The 23,572-nt window shown below is 42.9% G+C and overlaps 1 protein-coding gene across 3 annotated transcripts in view; it reads left to right on the forward strand.

Annotated features, from left to right (window-relative positions):
- The first annotated feature begins 3,410 nt into the window (after nucleotides 1-3,410).
- MACROD1 (mono-ADP ribosylhydrolase 1) overlaps nucleotides 3,411-23,572 on the forward strand; it is a 236,417-nt gene continuing 216,255 nt past the window's right edge. The window contains exons 1-3 of one of the 3 annotated variants that reach the window (XM_058159920.1): nucleotides 3,411-3,779; nucleotides 9,409-9,510; nucleotides 9,627-9,746. In XM_058159920.1, coding sequence (XP_058015903.1) covers nucleotides 3,524-3,779; nucleotides 9,409-9,510; nucleotides 9,627-9,746 — 478 coding nt within the window. In that variant the 5' untranslated portion in view covers nucleotides 3,411-3,523. The remainder of the gene's footprint in view (nucleotides 3,780-9,408; nucleotides 9,511-9,626; nucleotides 9,747-23,572) is intronic. The other 2 variants (XM_058159922.1, XM_058159921.1) reach the window with 2 other exon arrangements.

The following is a 23,572-nucleotide window of genomic DNA, read 5'->3' on the forward strand; positions in this document are numbered from 1 at the left end:
GGGACCAAGTTTGGACACCCCTGACTTAAACCCATGTCAGGAAGGGGTGAAATCCAGCAGGTTCTGACTGGTTCTGGAGAACCAGTAGCGGAACTTTTGAGTAGTTTGGAGAACCAGCAAATATCACCTCTGGCTGGCCCCAGAGTGGGGTGGGAATGGAGATTTTGCAATATCCTTCCCCCAGCAGTGAGGCGGGAATGGGGATTTTGCATATCGTTCCCCTGGAATGGGGAGGGAATGGGGATTTTGCAGTATCCTTCCCCTGCCACGCCCATCAAGCCACACCACACCACGCCCACCAAGCCACGCCCACAGAACCGATAAAAAAAATTGGATTTCACCACGTATGTAAGGTATTTCATAACCATGGTGTCAAATGAGCAGAAAAAGCTGATTGCTAGAAGAGTTAAAGCCTGGGTGTTAATTTCATAACTGGGCTTTTATGTGTATATACATATATTTATTTTTAAAGTATACATCCATATTATGTGTGAACAGGTTAGATCTGAGCATCATTCATATTGATCCAATTTACTGCAATATTAGTGTTCTTTTTCACATTCACCGAATTTAAATAATTCTCTTTATATTATTTAAACATACATTAAAAAAGCCTAACATCTATAAGCCTTTAATCTTTCTATTATTCTTTTATTCTATAGAAAAACAAATTTCCCCTATCTAATTTATTTCTGCTTCTCAACTTACAATCAAGCTACCTTAATATTTAGAAAGCAATTATTTCTAACATCATCTCTTGCCCTCATTAGTGCTTTGATACTTATCCAGTATTTTACTGGTTTCCTGCACTCCTTCTCTTTATTTCTAACTTCATTTCTATCTTTCTTATTTAATCCAAACATTTCTCCCAGTACATTCTTATATTGCCACTTCTCCCACGTCTGCTTCCTGTCTGTTCATTTGCTGATTTGTCTGTTTTATTTTCTTCAATCTTTCTTCCTTTATCAGCTGATTTGTCAGTCCTATTTTTTGCTCCAGTCCTTGATTTATTTGTTGATTTGGCCAATTCCTCTGTTTTTTTTCCACTCCTTTTGCTTGCCATTTATCTGGTCTAAACTGGGCTTTTAATTTGCACACTTCATTGGGTCATTTTGACAATTTGCATGCTTAATTGGGTTTCCAGGACTTGGGATATATAATAATGACTAGTAAAATTATTGCGTAGCAAATTAAACCTTCGTTGGCATGGTTTCAGTTTCACTCTGCTTCTCTGAGGATGAATGTCTTAAGTCAGGGATGAGAAACCTGCCATTCTCCAGATAAAAATAAACTACAACTCCCAGCCAGCCTCATCAATCACAATGGAGGCTGGGATGTAGTTCAATCATAATGGGAAAGTTCATCCTTCCTAAATGAAATCCTGTAAACTGGATTATAACTTGGCACAACCTCATCACTGGATCCAGATTTATTTGGAAATAAATGTAAAGAAGAGTACAGGGAGTCCTCGACATATAACCACAATTGGGAACATAATTTCTGTTGCTAAGCATGGCAATTGCTTAGGGAGACTTGCTTGATTTTATGGCTTTTTTGCCATTCAGGGAATCACAGTGGTTGCTAAACGAATCACACAGTTGTAAAGCAGATCCGACTTTGCTTGTTTGAAGACAGCTGGGAAGGTCACAAATGGCGATCACGTGGCCCTGGGATGCTGGAACTGACATAAATAAATGCTGGTTGCCAAGCGCCCAAGTTTAAGTTTTGATCACTTGACTATGGGGGGATGCTCATCAATTAATGTAGAAAGGCTGGAAAAACAACAGGAAGCTGAAAGATTTAAATTAAATTAAAATCCTTCCATTTTCTAATAGCTTTTGAATTTTATTTCGATATAGCACTTTGCAGTTGATTTGTTGGGTGGGGGTTATAAACCAACACTGGCCAAGATGCTACTGCTCTGAGCATCATATATAGAGAGAAAGCAGCAAGATTAGTTTTTCAGCTATAATTAGAAGCTTGGCTTCCGTCAACATCCTTTCTAAAATTAGCTGCTGGTGACGCTGCCAACAAACGGAAACTCAGCCCTTCAGGGAATAAGCAAATGATATCTCTCTTTTCTCAGCATTATTTTGGAGCAGGATTGGTGAACTGGGCCTGTTCTATCATCTACTACACCACTGTTTCTCAAACTTGGCCACTTGAAGATCAATGGACTTTAACTCCCAGAATTCCTCAATCAGCATGCTATAAAATGGGCGGACTTTTTTTTTTTTAATTTGAATTTATATCCCGCCCTTCTCCAAAGACTCAGGGCGGACTTCAATGCCCTGAATTCCCCATCCATCTGAGGAATTCTGGACTTTGAAGTCCACCTGTCTTAAAGCTGCCAAGTTTGAGAAATACTCTTGTATACCCTTTGGATAAGTTAAGAACCTTCGTTTATTTTTGTGATACTTAAAATGTAGCACCGACATTGCAAAATCAGTTTCTTAAAAAGCAACAGTTTCCCATAGGTGCCTGGGTTGTAACTCCTGCTATCCTTGATTGATTATAGGAACTCTGTAATTGGGATTGATAGAATTTGGGATCCTGAAAAACATGACATCTTTTAAAGAGCTCCTGGTCAAACATTATAAATTTATAATACTTGATCAGGGACCCCCCTACATCATATCCATGACTATCATTAAGTGTTGTACCTTATGATTCTTGACAAATGTATCTTTTCTTTTTATGCACACTGAGAGCATATGCACCAAAGGCAAATTCCTTGTGTGTCCAATCGCAATTGACCAATAAAGAATTATATTCTATTCCATTCCATTCCATTCCATTCCATTCCATTCTATTCTATTCTATTCTATGCTATGCTATGCCATGCCATGCCATGCCATTCTTTTCTATTTTCTATTATTTTCAATTCTATTCAGAATCCTATTCTATTCTTTTCTATTTGCTATTATTTTCAATTCTATTCAGAATCCTTTTCTATACTATTCTTTTCTATTTTCTATTCTATTCAGAATCCTATTCTATTCTATTCTATTTTCTATTATTTTCAATTCTATTCAGAATCCTATTCTATTCTATTATTTTCTATTTTCTATTATATTCAGAATCCAATTCTATTCTATTCTATTCTATTCTATTCTATTTCCATATTCTATTCTATTCCTTTATTATTCTATTCTATTCTATTCTATTCTATTCTATTCTATTCTATTCTATTCTATTCTATTCTATTCTATTTCCATATTCTATTCTATTCCTTTATTATTCTATTCTATTCTATTCTATTAAGAGCTGAAGAACGTCAAGTCTGAAAGTGGTTAAGGAGCCTTGCAAAGACTACATTTCCCAGAAGACCTTGGGTCCGAGCGCGGGGCGGGGCCCCAGAGGCTGGGCTCGTGCGTTGAGCAGCAGCTGCTGTTGTTGCGACTCGCGCCCTTCCTTGGCTCTGCTGCCCAAGGACCAGGTGTTTTATATATATAAGGGAGAAAAATCCCTTTGCCCTTTTCCCGGGACCAACCAGAGCTGGCCGCTTGGAGTCTTTGCAACCATGCCAGGCGGTTTTCTGTCCCTCCAGCAGCAGAGGTTGCTTGGCAGTCTAGGGAGGCTGTGGAGGGAGTGGGGCGGGCGCCCCATCGCTGTCCAGGCGGGTGGGAGGCAAGGGGACGGGGCCAGGTTCCCCTTGGGCAAAGCTGCCAGCCGGTGGGTGTTTGCACAGGGCATCCGGAGCTGGGCTGTAGCTGCCCCCTTGGCCATGGCTGCTAAGGTGGATTTGACCACGTCCACTGACTGGAAGGAGGCTAAATGTAAGTGTGAAGGGCAGAGTGCATGGTTGTGAGTGTGTGTCTTTGCAAGTCCTTGCCCTGGCTGCATCTCCTTCCAGGAGTCCCTCGCTGAGCTTCTGCAAGCCTCCCCAACCTTTGCTGGCTTGCAAACTGGCTTGCACCCCCTTTAATTTCCCGACTCTGCCAACCTCCCGAGCTTGGTTTTACTTCGATAAGACTGTAGTTTGTTTAAGGCAACTTGGCATGTGACTGCAACAAGAAAGGCTGCCGAGAACTTAGCTGAACATCCTCGGATGGAGTTCGCACTCTTTAGATCCTGCCCGGAAGTTTTGTTGTTGTTGTCAGTTGTGAAGTCGTGTCTGACCCATCCTGACCCCATGGACCACGTTCCTCCAGGCCTTCCTGTCCTCTACCATCCTCTGGAGTCCCTTGAAGCTCACGCCGACTGCTTCAGTGACTCCATCCAGCCACCTTGTTCCCTTCTTCTTTGGCCCTCCATCGTTCCCAGCATGAGGCTCTTCTCCAGGGAGTCCTTCCTTCTCATTAGGTGGCCAAAGTGTTTGAGTTTCCTCTTCAAGATCTGGCCTTCTAAAGAGCAGTCAGGGTTGATCTCCTCTAGGACCGACTGGTTGGATCGCTTTGCAGTCCAAGGGACTCACAGGAGTCTTCTCCAGCTCCATAGTTCAAAGGCCTCAATTCTTTGGCGCACAGCCTTTTCTTATGGTCCAACTTTCACAGCCATCCATTGCCCTGAAGTTAAGGAACCTTAAAATGGGCCAGTTTATTATTATTTTTTAAATTATGTTTTACAGGAAAACGGCTGATGAGTGTGGACCTTATAAAAATGCTTGTCCGTAAAAGCACAGAGGCAGAGGGTATATCCTGTCAATTACAGTAACTGAAGAAAAGCCCTTGGAGGTCTTTTAGTCCAATCCCCTGTTTAAGCAGGAGATGCTATCTATCCCATCCCAGAAAAATGGCTGTCTACTCTCTTCTTGAAAACCTCCAGTGATGGAGCACTTACAACTTCTGGAGGCAAGCCATTCCACTGATTAATTGATCTGGGATATAGAATAACAATAACAGAGTTGGAAGGGCCCTTGGAGGTCTTCTAATCCAACCCCACTGCTCAACAGGAAACCTTATATACCATTTCAAACAAATGGTTGTCCTGTCTCTTCTTAAAAACCTCCCATGTTGGAGAACCTTCTGGAGGCAAGTTGTCCCTCTGATTAATTGTTCTGTCAGAAAATTTCTCATTAATTCTACAGACAAGAGCCTGAACTGCATGTTATATGGTTCATTGTAGGATGATAATTGTAATAATTGTATTTTTATTAGATAGACTGGTATGAATCAGTACATCTCCACTTGGAAGTTTGCTGCTTCTGCAAACGGTTTTCTGCAGTTAACTGTAACTGCATTGCATTCTGGGAGCTTTCCTAGGTTGCTTGCAAATAAAATACCTTGCAAAACATTGTAGGAAATTGGAATGATATTCTAGGAAGCCAGCTGCAAGCAGTGGTTTCTCCCTGCCCCCCAGGCCCAGGCCTGTCCTGGTGCCCTCCTCACATGTGAATTTTTTTTCCAACATGTGTATATCCAACATTTTTTAGATGAAATGAGGGGCTTGGATGAAATGCTGGTGGGAATCCTGGGAGATATAGTCTCTGAACATCGATCCGGAGGTCTCAAAGAGAAATTGCAGCTTTTGCAAGGAACGAGTTCTACTGGAACTTGATCTAAAAGGCACTTTATTTCGTACTTTAAACCATCCTTCCGAAGATTTGCTGCTTCAAATCAACCATACCTGGCATTTCTTTTCTTTTTTTAATTTGAACATTTCATCTTCCATTAAACAGTGTGTCGTCTGGGTACAAATATCTCTGTGCAATCAGAATTTATGGTATTCATTACATGGATGTTCTCTAATCTTACAATAATAGTAAGCATAATAAACCTATTCATTTCTCCCTCTTAACGTATCTTCTAATAAGAATATAATAATATTAAACACAGTAGTCTTAACAGTCATATTTGTAAGAATCATCATACTGTTTACATCTCTATCTTAACATATTTTCTGTATTTCACCGATCTCCATTTATTTCTAACTTCTATTTTTGTTCTCCAACCATCTCTAAAATAGCTCCTATCATGTCATATAATATTCAGTTTGTTCTTTCTCCTGTATAGCCAGCGTTGATCTATTCATTTCTGCATATTCTAATATCTCCTGTATAGTCAGCGTTAACCTATTCATTTCTGCGCATTGTAATATTTTCCTAATCACAGTCTCATCACTAGGAATCTCTTCAGTCTTTCAGTTTTGTGCAAATAAAATTCTAGCTGCAGTTAGCACATGTATGATTAAATATGCATTCCCTTTACTATAGGTTTCAGGTAAAATCCCCAACAAAAATATTTCTGGTTTTAAGTCAATGTGCTGCTATATCAACCACCTTTGTATTTTTAATCCAATATTTTTTTGCTTCTACACATGTCCACCACATATGACCCAAGTGTCTGGTGGCATTTCCAACATTTAGCAGATTTATCTGCCAGTTCTTCTTGGTCGTGGAAAAGAAACTTCCGCCCCATTTTTATTAAATTCCCACACTGCCCGCCTTACCAAAGTGGCTCTAGTAGGCGGTTTACATATAAAAACTGTTAAAAGAAACATAGTTAAAACAAAGATGGGAACTTTTAACCTAAGGATAAAACAGAGACACCTAAGGATAAAAAAGAGACACGGTTAAAATAAATGTTTATTTTTAACAGAACTGTAAAGAGAGACATGGTTACATGTTTATTTTTTAACACAACAGTGCAAAGAGACATGGTTACATGTTTATTTTTAACTTAAAGGTAAAAAGAGACCTAGTTAAAATGTTTATTTTTAACATAAGGGTAAAAAAAAACCCAACAACACGTTAAGTCACTTTCTTCACTGTTGTTGTAACTTTGGTCCCGAAATGAACACTTGTCAGTCTTTAGCACTGCCTGTACTTGATTTCTATTTAATGTTTAATTTAATTTGATCTTTAAAGCCTGTGCTTTACGAAGTTTGTAAGCTACCCAAAGTGACTGAGGCGACAGAGTCGCTTTTAGAGAGAGAGGGGCAGCGTATTAAATTAAATGTAATGAATAAATAAATAAAAAAGAGGCTGCCATTTGCAATGAGCAGGCAATGGAATGCTCAGGGCCTCGGTTGCCTAGCAACGGGCCTGGGACCTGGTCCCTCTCCTGGACTAGGCCTGCATCCATCCTTTTGAGGAAAATGTCCTCTTGAGGGACCTTTTTTTGGTGTTTTATTTTTGTTTGTTTGCAAAAAAACTGGGCTTTTCAAAAAAAAAACCTTGAAAGGGTTTGAGGACCAGCAGTTGAAAAGGAGCCCAGCCTCTCTGAAGGGCTTTGGGAGATGGCTTTCTTTGCGTCCCCACTGAGGAAGCTGGTTCCCTCAGAGCAATGGCGGCCGGCCTAAGAAAATAGGCCCCTTTCTCGAAGGCTGGTTTTTGCTCCCCAAAAGGAGAGCAAAATCTGTCCATTTCTGAGCTCTGACCGGGGACTGAGGAATGGCCCTGTGTGTCCCTGGCTCTGGGGAGGCCTGGAAGCGGTTTGGTGCCCAAGGTGGGCATTGAGGAAGGGGTTTCCTTGGGAATAAATTCCCCATTTCTGAGAAGAGTTGATTATAATCAGTTCGGTGGGCAACACACTGCAGGGTGTCATGTACACCGAGCAAGTTCATTCCTCAGTTCTTGCACATCCATGTTGCAAAAAAACACTCTGTTTAGGTTAGGATAAGTATTTATTCCCTTATTTAATACCTCCTCATTTCTTCAACTTGTGTGTGTTGTGTTGTACTGGCTGTATAAAGGGGTATTATATATTTCTTTCTTTCTTTCCTTCTTTCTTTCTTTCTCTCTCTCTCCTCTTTCTTTCTTTTTCTCCTTTCTTTCCCCTCCCTCCCTCCTTTCTTTCTTTCTTTCTTTCTTTCTTTCTTTCTTTCTTTCTTTCTTTCTTTTCTCTCTCTCTCTCTCTCTCCTCTTTCTTTCTTTTTCTCCTTTCTTTCCCCTCCCTCCCTCTTTTCTTTCTTTCTTCTTCCTTCTTTCTCTTTCTTTTTCTTTCTTTTTCTTTCCTTTCTTTCCTCCCTCCTCCTCCTCCCTCCCTCTCTCTTTCTTTTTCTTTCTTTCTTTCTTTTTCCTTCCTTCCTTCCTTCTTTCTCTTTCTTTTTCTCTTTCTTTTTCTCCTTTCTTTCCTTTTCTCCTTTCTTTTCCCTCCTTCCTTCCTTCCTTCCTTCCTTCCTTCCTTCCTTCCTTCCTTCCTTCCTTTCTTTCTTTCTTTCTTTCTTTCCTTATTAAATTTATTGACAGCCCATCCTACAAAAGCTACCTCTGAGTAGTTTACAATATTAAGAAAATAATTTTTTATAAAACTTATACACAATAGCAACTAAATAATAAAATAGATAATACACAATCCTAACTGGGGTTTTTTTTTTAGTTTATAGGTAACTGTAACATGAACTTCATAGTATAAAAACTATAAAGGGTATTCTTTACTTCATAGATAACTCAAGGAGGTGAACATATACATAATATTCCTTTTTCCTCTTATTTTCCCCACAACAGTCCTGTGAGGTAGGAGGGACTGGCCCAAAGTCACCAGCTGACTTGGCTAAGGCGAGATTAGAACTCACTGCCACCCACTTTCTAGGCTGACACCTTAACCACTACACCAGACTGGCTGTAGCTGCCATTGCTCGTCCTCATTCTGTGACTGCCTTGTTTAGTTCAGTTACAATCAACTCCTACCCTCAAAACGACGCTATAGAGCACTGCACGCCAGAACAACTAGACACAAGAACAGTTTTTCCCAGAAGGCCATCACTGCTAAACAAATAATTCCATCAACACTGTCAAACTATTTACTGAATCTGCACTACTATTAATCTTCTCATAGTTCCCATCACCAATCTCTTTCCACTTATGACTGTATGACTATAACTTGTTGCTGGCAATCCTTTTGATTTATATTGATATATTGACCATCAACTGTGTTGTAAATGTTGTACCTTGATGAACGTATCTTTTCTTTTATGTACACTGAGAGCATATGCACCAAGACAAATTCCTTGTGTGTCCAATCACACTTGGCCAATAAAAATTCTATTCTATTCTATTCTATTCTATTCTATTCTATTCTATTCTATTCTATTCTATTCTATTCTATTCTATTCTATTCTATTCAATGGTGGTCACAAAATAACTTTGCGACCAGGGCCTTGCATGGACAACCTTGCTAGGTCTGTCGAACAAAGGAAGACTGAAGTTGGATTGTAAACAGAATTCTGGTTTCGCATAGCAACCGCTTTGCTCAATGACCGAGTTGATGCTTCCACTAGACAAGGACTCCCTGACCTCCAGATAGGCTCAATTGTAGATTTTAGCTACTCCAAAAGCAAAATTTTTCACCAATGAGCTCTTTTAAGAACTGAAAACATTTTCTCTTGAAGTTGCAATACAGTCGCTTAAAAGTTATTCTTTTCTAACTGATACACAGCAAATTATGGCAGATCCCCACCCCACCCCCCCGAATTTGGATCACTAACCACTCTTTTCTTTCTCCCCTGCTTTATCTTCCCATTCAGCATTTCTGAAAGGACTGAACAACAAACAGCGCCGTCCACATTACTTCACCAAAGATTTTGTCAAACTGAAGCAGATCCCCACATGGAAAGAAATGGCCAAAAGTGAGTCTTTTTTTTTTTTTTTTAAAAAAGCTGTTTTAAAATCAATGAGAGAGAAATATCTTCATCCCCCCCCCATCAGCATCATCATTTTCATCTCTTCCTCCCTTTCACGCCAGGCGCTCGGATCCAGCAACCCGAAGGAACCAATTACCCCAAGGATAATAATCTGAATGGGAAAATCTCCCTCTTCCGAGGAGACATTACCAAGTTGGAGGTTGACGCAATCGTCAATGCTGGTGAGTGAATGACGGTGGACCGGATCCCATTTGACCGGATCCCATTTGACTTTGTAGGGGGGCTGATCATGGCAGATAATGATCTTTGCATTCCTTGCCTGGGTTTAAGAATGGAAGAAAATGAACGGACATGCTCTTGGCCAGGGGTCTCCAAACTTGGCGACTTTAAGACTTGTGGACTTCAACTCCCAGAATTCTCCAGCCAGAATTGGCCCACAAGTCTTAAAGATGCCAAATTTTGAGACATGCTCGTGGCAAGATTTTGCAATTTCTGCAGTCCGAACTTCTCATTAAAAATAACCTGGATCCAAACTTTGCAGTGTTTTTAAGCTAACTACTATCATAGGAATGGGGGAAAAGCAAACAAAAACCATGTCAAAGTAGTGGATACATGTGTATAGTGTGCATATGTACAGTACATGTCGTAGGAAATAACTTTACAGTGTCTTGAGGTAGTTAGACCTCTGTTCTCCAACCTTAGCAATTTAAAGATGTACAGACTTCAATTCCCAGAATTCTCTCATCAATGACTGGGGAATTCTGGTAGTTGAAGTTCACTCAGTTGGAAATTGCTGTGGTTGGGAATTGGTGAATTACACAACGGCCAAAGAGATCACAATCTGTCTGCTTGAAAATGTATATACGCACAGTAGAAACTTTTGAAGCCTTTGGAAGACAGAATATCTATAGAAAAGGAGCTAAGAGGACAAAGAAGTGGGGAAAAATGCAGTCATAAATAACAAGAAAAAAATACATGTGATTGTATTGTCTCCTTCCCAAAGTTAATAAATAAATGACCAATTTTGAATGCTTCTATTCTTCGGAATTGGATGGTCAAACCAAAAGGTAAGTGACCAGTTTTTTTTAAAATTCAGTGTGGTGGATTGGCATGTATTTTTTTTAACAAAGGTATTTTAAAAATTGATCTATCACTTTTGTGCTTTAAACTCTTTAAAAAACAGATTTGTTGTGCTGGTTGTATGGCTTAAAAGTTGGGTGATTGGCGTCAAAGGTTGAGTTGCAGTAAGGTTTCCGTGAAACTTGGAAGTACTGGAAAACTTGACCAATGGCAAAACTAATTTTTCTCCATCTGCAGGAGTACCACCTTGTTTGAGTGAGTGAGTCAGTGGTTCTTTTGCTTGTGTCAATAGTTTGGAAATCGACAATGAAATGAGCACTCCAGTGTGTGCCCATAGGGGCATTCCTTTAAAACGAACGCTGCATGTACGGAATGCTAATATCCAGCCCATATGAAGAACAGAAGGGGAGAGATGGAAAAATAATTGATTCTATTACTGCCCCAACGGTATTTCTCTCTGACGTTTTCTGACAGAGCAGTCGTCAAAGCCTTTGCGACTGCCTTGTTTAGCAGCCATTCGCGGCCACAACAGTGAGGAAAAAAACAACTTTGCAGCCAGGCCTCACATTTACGACCTTGGCATGTCTGCAAAGCAAAAGAAAGTGGAAGGAAGATTTGCAACCACAGTTGTGGTTTCACTTAACAACCATTTTTACTTAATGACCAGGTTGCTGGTGCCAATAGTGCTCGCTTAAACACGGACTGCCTGTATATTCTGTAGCATTTGCAATGTAAGATTTGAGGAAAGGGAGAAGAATTATGGCTGTTTAAAGTAGGAAAAAAAACCATTCGTAGTTCTTACCAATCTCAGGCTTTACAACTCAGAGACGATCTGATTTTTAATTTCTGCCTGAAATATGATATACAGTAGTTGACTCAGCAAGACCTGGTGCCATTGCTTGCCATGAACACTGCGGGGCACCAAAGAATCAGAATTCAGCATTTGATTCAGGTTTGAATTTCGCCGGGACAAATAAATTAGCAGGTATTAGCGTTGTTTATAAGTCTTTGCTAACGAGTTGTTGTTTTTTTAACGGATGCTTCATCACTCTTTTCTTGTACATCATAATGTCCGCATGTCCTTAATTCATAGATAAAGTTGAATGTAAATTATTATTTTTTAAAAAATAATTTTTATTAAAGAGTTTGTCTTTAAAAACAACACAAAAAACAATTACACACATATAAAAACAAAACAAGTCAAGACGTAACATATTGAATATTACATAAACACATTATAATATTCATTGTTCTTATCTGCACATTTATATTCGTTTATATTCGTTTATATTGACATCTCTTTATGTCTCTTGTTCAGTTACTTTAAGTTTCATCAGTATTAAGTTAAATAGCTCTTGTTCTGAGCTTGTTTTTGAGCCAACTGTACATTTTATTCCATATTTCATAATATTCCGAATCCTCTCTCTCTTTCAACTCCATAGTCATTTTATCCATCTCTGCACACTCTAGAATTTTCCTAATTACTGTTTCGTCTGAGGGTATATTTTTTTGTTTCCAATTTTTTGCGAATATGATCCTTGCCCCGTGCAAGTATAATATAGTGAAGGCTTTTGTTCATTTGCGGGTCCAGTATTCCTAATAAAAACAATTCAGGTTTCAAATCTTATTTTTTGCTTTGTAATTTCTTCCAGCCATTTTTGAATTTTACACCAATACTTCCTTGTGATGGGGCACGTCCACCACATGTGGTAGAATGTTCCGGATTTATGGTTTGCCTCTCCAACAATTAGGTGATAAATTTGGATACATCTTGGTGAATGTAAATTAAGGTTACCGACAATCCGATTTTATTTTCTAGCTGTGAAAAAAACCTAGCAGTAGTGATGTTTTCTTCCCTTGCTTTGATGCAATCCAATTTGTAGGTTTGCAGGGGGCTTGTCAGACTGGGTGGTCCGTGGCAGCTTAACCAAGCAAGCAGGGTGTTTATTTCCTTTTGACCGTGTCTCCCTGACAGAAATCTAACACAATCATGATCTCACAAGATACCAGATGTGTTGTTAACACCTCCCAAGACGCCAGCATATGTTAGCCAGCAACTGCATCGATATACTTCAATATTATACTTTTAAAAAATGTAAATGATATTTTTGATTTCTACTGTATGGATGATTGAAAAAAACCTACCGGCGAGCAATTGGAAAGTTTTGTGCACAGGTTTAGGACAGAATAAATCCTGTGAGCGTACACAGGTAGTTCTCAGCTTACGACCACAACTGAACAAAAAAATGTCTGTCACTAAGCGAGACGTTTGTTAAGTGGGTTTTGGGGCTTTTTTGCCCCATTTTATGATCTTTCTTTCCATAGTTGTTAAGTGGCTCACTGCAGTTGTTAAGTTAGTCACGCCGTTGTTGAGTGAATCTGCCCTTCCCCGTTGACTTTGCTGGTCAGAAGGTTGCCAAAGGGGATCACGTGACCCCGGGATACTGCGACCGTCATAAGTATGAGTCAGTTGCCGAGCGTCTGAACGTTGGTCCCATAACCCTGGGGATGCTGCTACGGTCGTAAGTGTGAAAAACAGGTAAAAATCCCTTTTTTTTTCAATGACGTAACTTTGACCGGTCGAGGACTACCTACTCGATGTCAAAATTATATTGCAGGTGGCAAGCTTTTGTCTGTGTGTTTTATCTGCTGATTTAAATGTCTCCTTGATAAGTTTCCATCTGTGGCTTCTTTTTACTATCCTACGATGCTTTGAAGAATCAGTGGACCCCTCCCCTCTTCTTTGTGGCAGCCCCTCAAATACCAGAAGAGTGCAAGCATGTTCCCCCTAACCCTTCTCTTCCTTAGACTGGACATACCTAGCTCCCTCAACCCTTCATTGATGGTTTAGCCTCCAGATTGTGAGACCAGGACTGGAATTCTGCTTAGTGTTTCTCCTTCCATCCCCTGGCATTTTTTCCGTTGGGTCACCTGAGTAGCTTTCAACCTGATGTGGTCCTTGTAGAATCATCCATTTCTTCTCTTCTCTCCTCTCCTCTCCTCTCCTCTCCTCTCCTCTCCTCTCTCCTCTCTCCTCTCTTCTCTCTTCTCTCCCTCCCTCTCTCAGAGTTAAGGCACTGCGGGGGACCGGCTGGTGGGAAGATTGGCTTTGTGTTCTCCCAGCTGGGTGTTTTATGGAGAGATGGATGGATTGAGTGCCTGCGTTACTTTGGCATTACCAATCGTCGGCCACGGTTATCAGCCCGCCAAGTGCGGGGAGGCAAAAGCTCCAGGCAGCTATTAGAGTGGCAAATTGTCAACGCAGATTGGCGCATCTGTCACTCCAGCGGTCCAATTGCTGGCGGATGTTAGCTGCCAGTGGAGCTGGAACACAATCCGAGCTGCTGCTTAGGAGACCCGGGGTGGGCTGGCCTTGGTTGGTTTTGCTGACCCCTCTTCCCAGCAGCTGGCCTCACACTTAAAAAAAGTGTGTCTCTTAGAAGGAGAACTTCCCCACGGGGCTCCCCTAAAAACCCTGGTTTGTTTACCGCTGGTCAGTTGACAAAGCTGTAGTCAGCAGGATTCGCAGAATTGGCCGAGCAGCAGGCATTTGGTGGGCGGCTTCCCCTGAATTCCTTTTGGGATGGAGCTGTAACTATATAGTGGCTCAAAACTGGAAGAGTGCTTGCCTGCATTTGGCAAAAGGGAACTATGGCAATACATCGGCTTTATGGAAGGAAGGGAGGGAGGGAGGGAGGAAGGGAGGAAGGAGAAAGGGGGGAGAGAGAGAGAGAGAGAGAGAAAGAAAGGAAGGAAGGAAGGAAGGAAAAAGAAAGAAAGAAAGAAAGAGAAAAGGGGGACAGAAGGGAGGGAAGGATTAGAGGGAAGGAGAAGGCAAGGGAAGGAAGGAAAAGGGGAGAGAAGGGAGGGAGGCAAGGAAGGATTAGAGGGGAAGGGATGGATGGATGGAAGGAAGGAAGGAAGAAGGAAGATTAGTTGAAAAATAAAGAAAAATCTGGGTTTTGAGAAAGAATTTTGTAATCTCATTGCTCAGTAATTTCCATGGAGAACTGTTTGTTTTTATTGCCTGCTTTTATAATAATAATAATAATAATAATAATAATAATAATAATAATAATAATAATAATAATAATAATAATACTATAACAATATGATAATAATATAACTGCCTGCTTTATTATTATTAATTATTCATTAAACATGAAACTCAGTCAACTGAACATTCAAAAAGGCATCACAAATAGCATTGACTGGTGCTAATGGTTGATATGGGTTGCTGCCAGCAATAATAATAATAGTAGTAGTAGTAGTAGTAATAATAATAATAATAATAATAATAATAATAATAATACTGCCAGCAGCAACAACAACAACTATTATTATTATTATTATTATTATTATTATTATTATTATTATTATTATTATTATTATTATTATTATTATTATTCAAGGTGCCAATCATTTTTTATTTATTTTTATTTATTTATTTTATTTAAATTTTTATACCGCCCTTCTCCCGAAGGACTCAGGGCGGTGTACAGCCAAAGATAAGAACAGCAAGTATACAAAGTTAAAATATCAATTTAAAATACCTATTCCATAATGGCCGAATTAAAACCGTCAAATTGACCTAACCTAAAATACCCCATATAAAATTACAAAGAATTAAAACTTTAAAATTTAGAATTTAAAAAATCAGTCCAATCCCGCTTGAATAAATAAATGAGTTTTTATCATACCAAATCATACCAAATACTCCTTCCTCCTCCTATTTTCCCCACAACCACAACCTTGTAAGGTAGGTTCGGCTGAGAGGGAAGGACTATCCCAAAGTCAGCCAGCTGGCTTTCATGCCTAAAGCGGGACTAGAACTCATCATCTCCTGGTGATTAACTCGAGATCACCCAGCCGATTTCCTTGCCTAAGCAGGGCTAGAACTCCCTATCCCCTGGTTTCTAGCCTGGTGCCTTCATTACCAGACCAAAGTGGCTCCCCTCAAACTCATTTCCTCTTTGTTCTCTACATCCTCTTTTCAATCCCACTTTCCATTTTGTGGGCGGGTGGGTGGGAATCCGGAATTCCCCATCCTGACACCCCCCACTCCCCCGGCACGCAAAGCCAAAAAAACGGAGAAGTCGATTCTGCCTCCGTGGCTTTTGGTGCTGGGGAGCCAATTCCACCAGTCCAGGACTGACAGAATGAAATAGTGCTTAATTACCTGACATTAATTAACTGCATAATTAATCGCAGGGCCTGATTAACCTCCAGAATTCGTCCCAGGGATGTCCCAGCGATACGGTCACTGAAGCGGCAAGGCAATTGGCCAAGTCCATGGAGACAGCGAGGTCTCCAGGTCTCCGGTAGCTAATGCAGTTATTCTTAGAAGCCAAAAAAAAAAAAGAACCCTCTTTGCAGGAAGAGTTTGAGGCTTTCACGGCTGCTGCGGCAGAAGAGATCATGTCACATCTCAGATGTGCCTCTTCCTTGCAGGCTGTTGCATCAGGGGGGAAAAAGATTAAAAAAAAGGATGGGGAAGAATCTTAGGCAAGATGGGAGATGCCAACCATCTCTTGCTGAGGTCCATCCTCCAGTCAGTCCCCAAAAGATTGAACAGCAGGGAACAGCACTCGAATTGATTTCCCCAAGGCTAGAGAACGCCTCTTCTTGGTTGCCTTAGGATAGCTAAGATAGGATAGATAGGACAATTCAGTCTAGTGGTTAAGGCACCGGGATAAAAACCAGGAGACAGAGAGTTCTAGTCCAGGCCTAGGTGTGAAAGCCAGCTAGGTGACTTTGGGCCAACTAGGTGAGTTCTAGTCCCGCCTTAGGCATGAAAGCCAATGGGAAACTTTGGACCGATCACCAGGAGACGGTAAGTTCTAGTCCTACCTTAGGCAAGAAAGCCGGTTGGGTGACTTTGGGCCAATCACCAGGAGACGGTGAGTTCTAGTCCCGCCTTAGGCATGAAAGCCAATGGGAAACTTTGGACCGATCACCAGGAGACGGTAAGTTCTAGTCCTACCTTAGGCAAGAAAGCCGGTTGGGTGACTTTGAGCCAATCACCAGGAGGTAGTGAGTTCTAGTCCCGCTTTAGCTGTGAATGCTGGTTGGGCGATTTTGGACCAATCCTTCTCTCTCAGCCCGACACACCTCACAGGGTTGTAGTTGTGAGGAAAATAGGAAGAGGAAGATGTTCACCACCTTAAATTACTTGTAAAAAATAATAAAGGGACACAAATTAAATATATATATGTAGCTCCTTCTTCCCCATAACTTTCTTCAAAGAGAGCTCCTGCAATGGCCATAAACGGCCCTTTTTTAAAGCAATGAGTTATTCCTTCTTTCTTTTTTCTCCCCCTCTCCCCTTCCCTCTTCCCCTCCCCTCTTGTCTTTTTCCACCTTTGGACTATAAAAATCGCCATAAAAATAGAGATTTGCAGCAGGCGTCCGCCAGGCTTAAATGGGGAGCACTTCCCCAATCAGATGGCTCCTGTCTCAGCTCCCTTTTATGGTCGCTGCCAGGCGATATTTCACAGGGAGGTTGGAAGTGCCTTAAGCAACCCTGGCAAGGCAGGTTTTGGGGGGGCAGGCCCTGCTAATGGGGATTTGGAAGCGTGGCCTGAGGATTGGGGGTGCTGACCATGCAGTTACCAAGGACATGCAAATAGCAATAGCACTTAGACTTATATACCGCTTTACAGTGCTTTCCAGCCCTCTCTAAGCAGTTTACAAAGTCAGCTTGTTGCCTCCAACAATCTGGGTCCTCATTTTACCCACCTCGGAAGGACGGAAGGCTGAGTCAACCTGGAGCCTAGTGAGATCTGAACTGCCAAATTGCAGTCAGCTGGCAGTCAGCAGAAGCCCTCCAACCACTGCGCCATCAAGGAAGGATTAATCAGTGGAACGGCTTAAGCTCTGGAAGCTGTGGGTGCTCCCATCGCTGGAGGTTTTCAAGAAAAGCTTGGACTGCCAATTGTCCCAAACAGTAGAGGGACTCCTGCCTGAGCAGGGGTTGGACTAGATGACCTCCAAAGTCCCTTACAAACCTTATTATTCTATGTGACTTGGGCAGAGTCCATTCGATGTCTTGGCCAAAATAGCCAGGATCCCATTCTGTAAAGCAGGGACACACTGAGCTTTCTGTCAGCCAGAATTACGCTTGGCCCATCGGTGTGTGTGTGTGTGTGTGTGTGTGTGTTTGTGTGTGCTCTTGAGTGGCACCAAGTCAAAACCCCAAATGCAATTCTAGTCAAAGAATTATGGTGAATATTAATGCTTCCTTTTCCCCTTGGTGGGGGGTGGTCCGATAAAATATCATAGGTAGCCCTTGACTTACAACCGTTCATTTAGTGACAGTTCAAAATTACAACAGCGCTGAAAAAAAAATGTGACCTAAGACTGGTCCTCGCCCTTATGACCATCGCAGGATCCCCACAATCTCAATCAAACTTCAGACTCTCGTCAACCGGCGTGTTATTTGTCACAAATGCAGCATTCCGAGATCACACGGACCACTCTTTGCCACCTTCCCATGAGCAAAATCCAACGGGGGGCAAGCCGGATTCGCTTAACGGCCATGTGATTCGCTTAACGACTGCAGCGATTCGCTGAACAACCGTGGTGAAAAAGCCCTACCGTTGGGCTACCGAGTCGTGCCTTGCTTCACAGCAGAAATTCAGATTCCGATTGGCGTATGTCAAGGACTACCCCTATGTTTTCGGTGTTCCAATTGGGCCCCATAGACGTGGTTTTGGCAGCAGGCCTGGGGACCCCAAAATGACATGGATTGACCCCCATCGTGCAGTTGGTTGGATTGTTGTCCACCGAGGCTTATTGGTGTTTTGTTTTTGTAAGCCCCCACCCCACCCCAAGTCACCGCGACTGAGCTGGGCAGCCCTATAAATCTTCTTAATAAATAAATACATTTTTGCAAGATTTCTGGGGAGCTTCAAGTCATGTATCTGGGGGGCCACAGGCAACCTGGAGGCCTGGTGGAGGCTTTAGCTCTACCAGCATATTAACTCCCTCCCCCCCCATACACACCCCTCGGGCTCATTCCACGCACTTTTCCTCCCACAAGGGTTGTCTCTGATGTGAATTTAACTTAACGTCTCTCTCTTGTTCCCCACTGGGTGTTTTTTTTTGGGGGGGGGGCTTCCCTGCGGCAAAGAAATAAGTGATAGCCTCGCTCCCCTGAATCAAGGCCTGCGTTCCCTAAGGCGAGAGGAATTATTTTGACCCCTGGGGCAGAATAATCCAACCGATGGCAGTGAAAAATGCAGCAGTCGCACATTAAGTTGATGTCTGCTGATAACCCTCTTTCTGGGCTGCCCAAATCTATTATGGTTTTTTTTTTGTTTTTTTTTTGAGATAGCTAGCTACCAGATTAGGGGATGCGGTGGCTCAGTGGCTAAGGCGATGAGCTTGTCGATCGAAAGGTCAGCAGTTCAGCGGTTCGAATCCCTAGCGCCGCGTAATGGGGATGAGCTCCCGTGACTTGTCCCAGCTTCTGCCAACCTAGAAGTTTGAAGGCAGGTAAAAAATGCCAGTCAAAAAATAGGGACCGCCTTTGGTGGGAAGGGAACAGCGTTCCCTGCGCCTTTGGCGTTGAGTCATGCCGGCCACATGACCACGGAGACAGTCTTCGGACAGCGCTGGCTCTTCGGCTTTGAAACGGAGATGAGCACCGCCCCCTAGAGTCGGGAACGAGCAGCACGTATGTGCGAGGGGAACCTTTACCTTTACCTTTACCACATTGTACAGTGGTTGGCAAGATTTCTCTGGTGTTTCTTGTCCCGTCCAGCCCTTTTCCCCTCTTGCCATCGACGTTTCTTCTCCTAGTTTTTTCTCTCTCTCCTTTTTAGCCCTTGGTTTATTTTATTCATTGCATTTGCTCTAGCTGGGGGCCGGGGCAGTGTCTTTTAGGGGCCATTGTGGAGAAGATTAGCATCTGAACAATAGATTGCTCAGGTAGTCCTGGACTTGTGACCACGACTGAGCCCAAAATTTATGTTGTTAAGTGAGACATTTGTTAATAGCAACAGCACTTCGACTTATATACCGCTTCAGAGTCCTTTACAGTCCTCTCTAAGCGGTTTACAGAGTCGGCCTCTTGCCCCCAACAATCTGGGTCCTCATTTTATCCACCTCAGAAGGGCGGAAGGCTGAGTTGAGTTTGAGCCTGGTGAGATTCGATCTGCCAAACTGCTGGCAGTCGGTGATCAGCAGACGTAGCCTGCAGTACTTGCACTCTAACCACTGCGCCACCTCGGCTCGTAACTGAGTTTCGCCTCATTATACGATCTTTCTTGCCACCGCTGTCAAGTGACCCACTGCAGCTGTTAACTTAGTCCCACGGTTGTTAAGTGAATCTGGCTTCCCCGTGGACTTTGCTTGTCAGAAGGTCCCAAGAGGGGATCATGTGACCCCCTCGACATGACTGCGACCGTTACAACTGTGAGTCAGTTCCCAAGCATTTGAATTTTGATCGCGTGACCCTGCACAGGTCGTAAGTTACAACAAAAGTCACTTTTTCCTCCCCTTGCTGTTGTAACTTTGGTCAATAAACGAATGGTTGTAAGTGGAGGACTACCGGTACACAGAATAGATCAGGGGTCTCCAACCTTGGCAACTTTAAGACTTGTGGACTTCAACTCCCAGAGCTCCTCAGCCAGGAACTCTGGGAGTTGAAGTCCACAAGTCTTAAAGTTGTCAAGGTTGGAGACCCCTGGAATAGATGATCTTAAGGTGCCCAGAACCTGACTGATAACAGAGCTTGGTTGGTAGGTAAATAACCAGTTCCTTGAATTGCACCCAGAAAAAATATGGATAACCAACAAGGCTCCTGTAATAATGCAAGATACTGTATAATGTCGGTAATTGGGGTTTTTCTCCTCCCTTTACAATTGGGCAGCTGATTTGGGAGCAGCTGTACTCTGAATCGGCTCGTCCCTTTGAATGCATAGTTTATTCTGCATTATATTTTTATAGGATTTGTACACTGCCTAGGGAGACCGGTTTTCTTGGCCAGCCTGGAAACGTAGCCGATAACTAAGAGCTTCCGATTCTAGCTGGACTGGGGCCCCAAAGTCTGGTGTTCCCTTATATTTGTCCATTTAGTTCCCCCTGAGAATACACTGACACCTGATTGGATTTGCGGAAAGATTTCAAGCAGATATCGGAAGACTTTTAAAAACCAGGACTGCTTCTCCCCCCCCCCCCCCCCAAAATCCCATCCATTTGGAAGCTTTGTGTAACCTGTTTTATTTATTTTATCGCTTCAATTTATACGACTGCCTGTTCGCCAAGTGGCTTTGGGCATCTAACAACACACAACAGCAGTTTAAACACGCACCCCTAATCAAAATCCAATGCAGTCGCATACTATATATATATATATATATATATATATATATATATATATATATATACCCACCCTAACACCGATAGTGTTGAGTCCAGTAATTCACACAAGATTAATCGATGTGTACTGACACCTCACCCAAGGGGCCAAAGGAATATATTCAGCCAGCTTGGGGAGTTTTTTTTTTCCTCTGTTTTTCCACAGTTTAACCTTAATTTTGCTCCCCCTCTTGCCATGAATGCCTGGGTTATAAGAAGGAAAAAAAAAAAAAGGATTGCGTGTGTGTGTGTTTGTGTGTGCACTGTATTTTCAAATATTCAAATATATATATATAGGAATGCCCGACTGCTTGTAATTATGGCCCAGCGGGGACCCCTTTGTGTTAGAACTCATCTTTCCTCTTCTGGCATCCAGACCAAATTCGAAGCATGTCCCCCCCGCCTTTGCTCGGCTGCAGAGCCAAGTTCGATTAACGGCCTGTGGGTCTGCATGCCTGCGTTTTGGCCGCGAGAGTGAACTCCGCAGTGTTTTTGTCCAAGGCAATTTTCCTCCTGCTAACTGAGATGAGGCTTAAGATGCTCTGAAGAGCGGCTTTGCAGGGTGGGGTCTTGGCGGGGTGGGGGGCATAGAGGATCTGCCTGCATCTAGAATGACAGACTTGGAAGGGACCTTGCAGGTCATCTAGTCCAATCCCCTCCTCCCCGTCCAAGCAGGAGACCCTACACCATTTCTGACCGATGGCAGTCCAGTCTCTTCTTGAAAGCTTCCAGGGATGAAGCTCCCACAACTTCCGAAGGCAACTTCTGTTCCATCGGTTGATTGTTCTCTCTGTCAGAAAATTTCTCCTTATTTCCAGGTTGAATCTCTCCTTGATCAGTTTCCATCCATTGTTCCTTGTCTGGCCTTCGGGTGCTTTGGAGACTAGCTTGCCTCCTCTCCTCTCTGTGGCAGCCCCTCAAATATTGGAAGATACTATCCTGTCTCCCCTGGTCCTTTTCTTCTCTAGACTAGGCAGGTCTTGAATTGAGGAAAGGTCTTTTTTTCCAGCTGCTTCCCCCCCCCACCCCTTTTTTTTTTAAACCAACAACCTTCCTTCTGCCGAATATTGTCCGAGGCAGGCACCATATGTAAAGAACAGCGGGGATCCTTCACTATCCTTGCCCTGGGCTGCCAGAAAACATGTCAGGCCTGCTCTGGCCATGCTAAACGGAGCCACGCCTGACAGCTGTTTTAGCAGGGTGCGAACCCCACTTAGCAAGTCTTGGTTTGCAGCTGGTGGCTGGAGCTGCCTTTGCCACCACGGGCGCCTCCTGGCCATAAAGAGACGGTGCGACAGTGCCAGTATCACCAATTGGGGGGGGAAGGGGGGGGTTAGGCAAGGGCAGAGGAATTGTTACCCTCCAGATGTGATGAAGGACATGTTAGCCAGACTGGTCGCAAGATGCTGGAATTATGGCTTCTGCATTCAGGGGCGGCCACAGTTCTCCATGTTCTAAACCTGGCGCTGAGGGACAGCTGGAGACTGAATACAGGTCGTCCTTGACTTACAGACCTCCAAGGTCCCTTCCAACTCTGTTATTATATTCTAAGAAAGGCCTGTGGGCATCCTTTGGTTTAGTTTGGAGCTAATCCAACCTGGTTACAGGGCAGGGTTCTCCAATCCAGGACGCTCCAAATAGGTTTGACTGGAACTCACCCTGGTTGGGAGCAATTGGGAGGGTGGGTAGGAATCTTCTGGGAATTTGTAGTTGACAGGCATCTCAGCCAAAGATGCAGATGTTTGGAAGATTGGAACACACTGAGAAAATTGCTTCCTGGTTTCCTTAGCCAGCTGTGCTTTAAGATGGGTGGACTTCCACTCCCAGAATCCCCCAGCTAGCATGCTTTAAGACGGGTGGACTTCCACTCCCAGAATCCCCCAGCCAGCATGCTTTAAGACAGGTGGACTTCCACTCCCAGAATCCCCCAGCCAGCATGCTTTAAGATAGGTGGACTTCAGCTCCCAGATCCCCCAGCCAGCATGCTTTAAGATAGGTGGACTTCCACTCCCAGAATCCCCCAGCCAGCCTGCTTTAAGATGGGTGGACTTCCACTCCCAGAATCCCCCAGCCAGCATGCTTTAAGATGGGTGGGTTTCAGCTCCCAGAATTCTCCACCAGACATGGCACGATGTGTTATTTTATTAGGCGCTCTTGATTTAAAACGATGAAAATCTCTCGTTCTGGGTTAGTCTGTTTCATGTTTCCAGTGTTTGGGCTTTGAGGATTGAGCGTTACTTTCTTTTTAAAAAAAGAAAGAAAGAAAAGCAAAACAGCTCCGTGCACCCACTCCCCCTTTTAAGAAACACTTCGCTGTTTTGAAAATCTGTCACCTTTTTTGGCGATTTGGCGCAGTGCTGGGCTAGCGGCACAGAAACCTCACCCTTGATCTGTGCTGAACGCTCAGCCATATGTTCAACATATGGCTATTGTCCTCCCTGGAGTCGGTGCTGGGTTGTAGGCTGTGCGCGCTTCATATTTTAGCAGGGGGCTGAAAGGAAGCCAGGATTTGGGGTTTCTTAAAAAGAAAGTGGGAGACCAGAGGCAATTTAAATACACAGGGACTCCTCCTCACCCCGTAGAGATCTGATACTATGACTTTTAC

This window comes from Ahaetulla prasina, chromosome 17 (genome assembly GCF_028640845.1).
Source record: "Ahaetulla prasina isolate Xishuangbanna chromosome 17, ASM2864084v1, whole genome shotgun sequence".
Classification (NCBI taxonomy): Eukaryota; Metazoa; Chordata; class Lepidosauria; order Squamata; family Colubridae; genus Ahaetulla; species Ahaetulla prasina.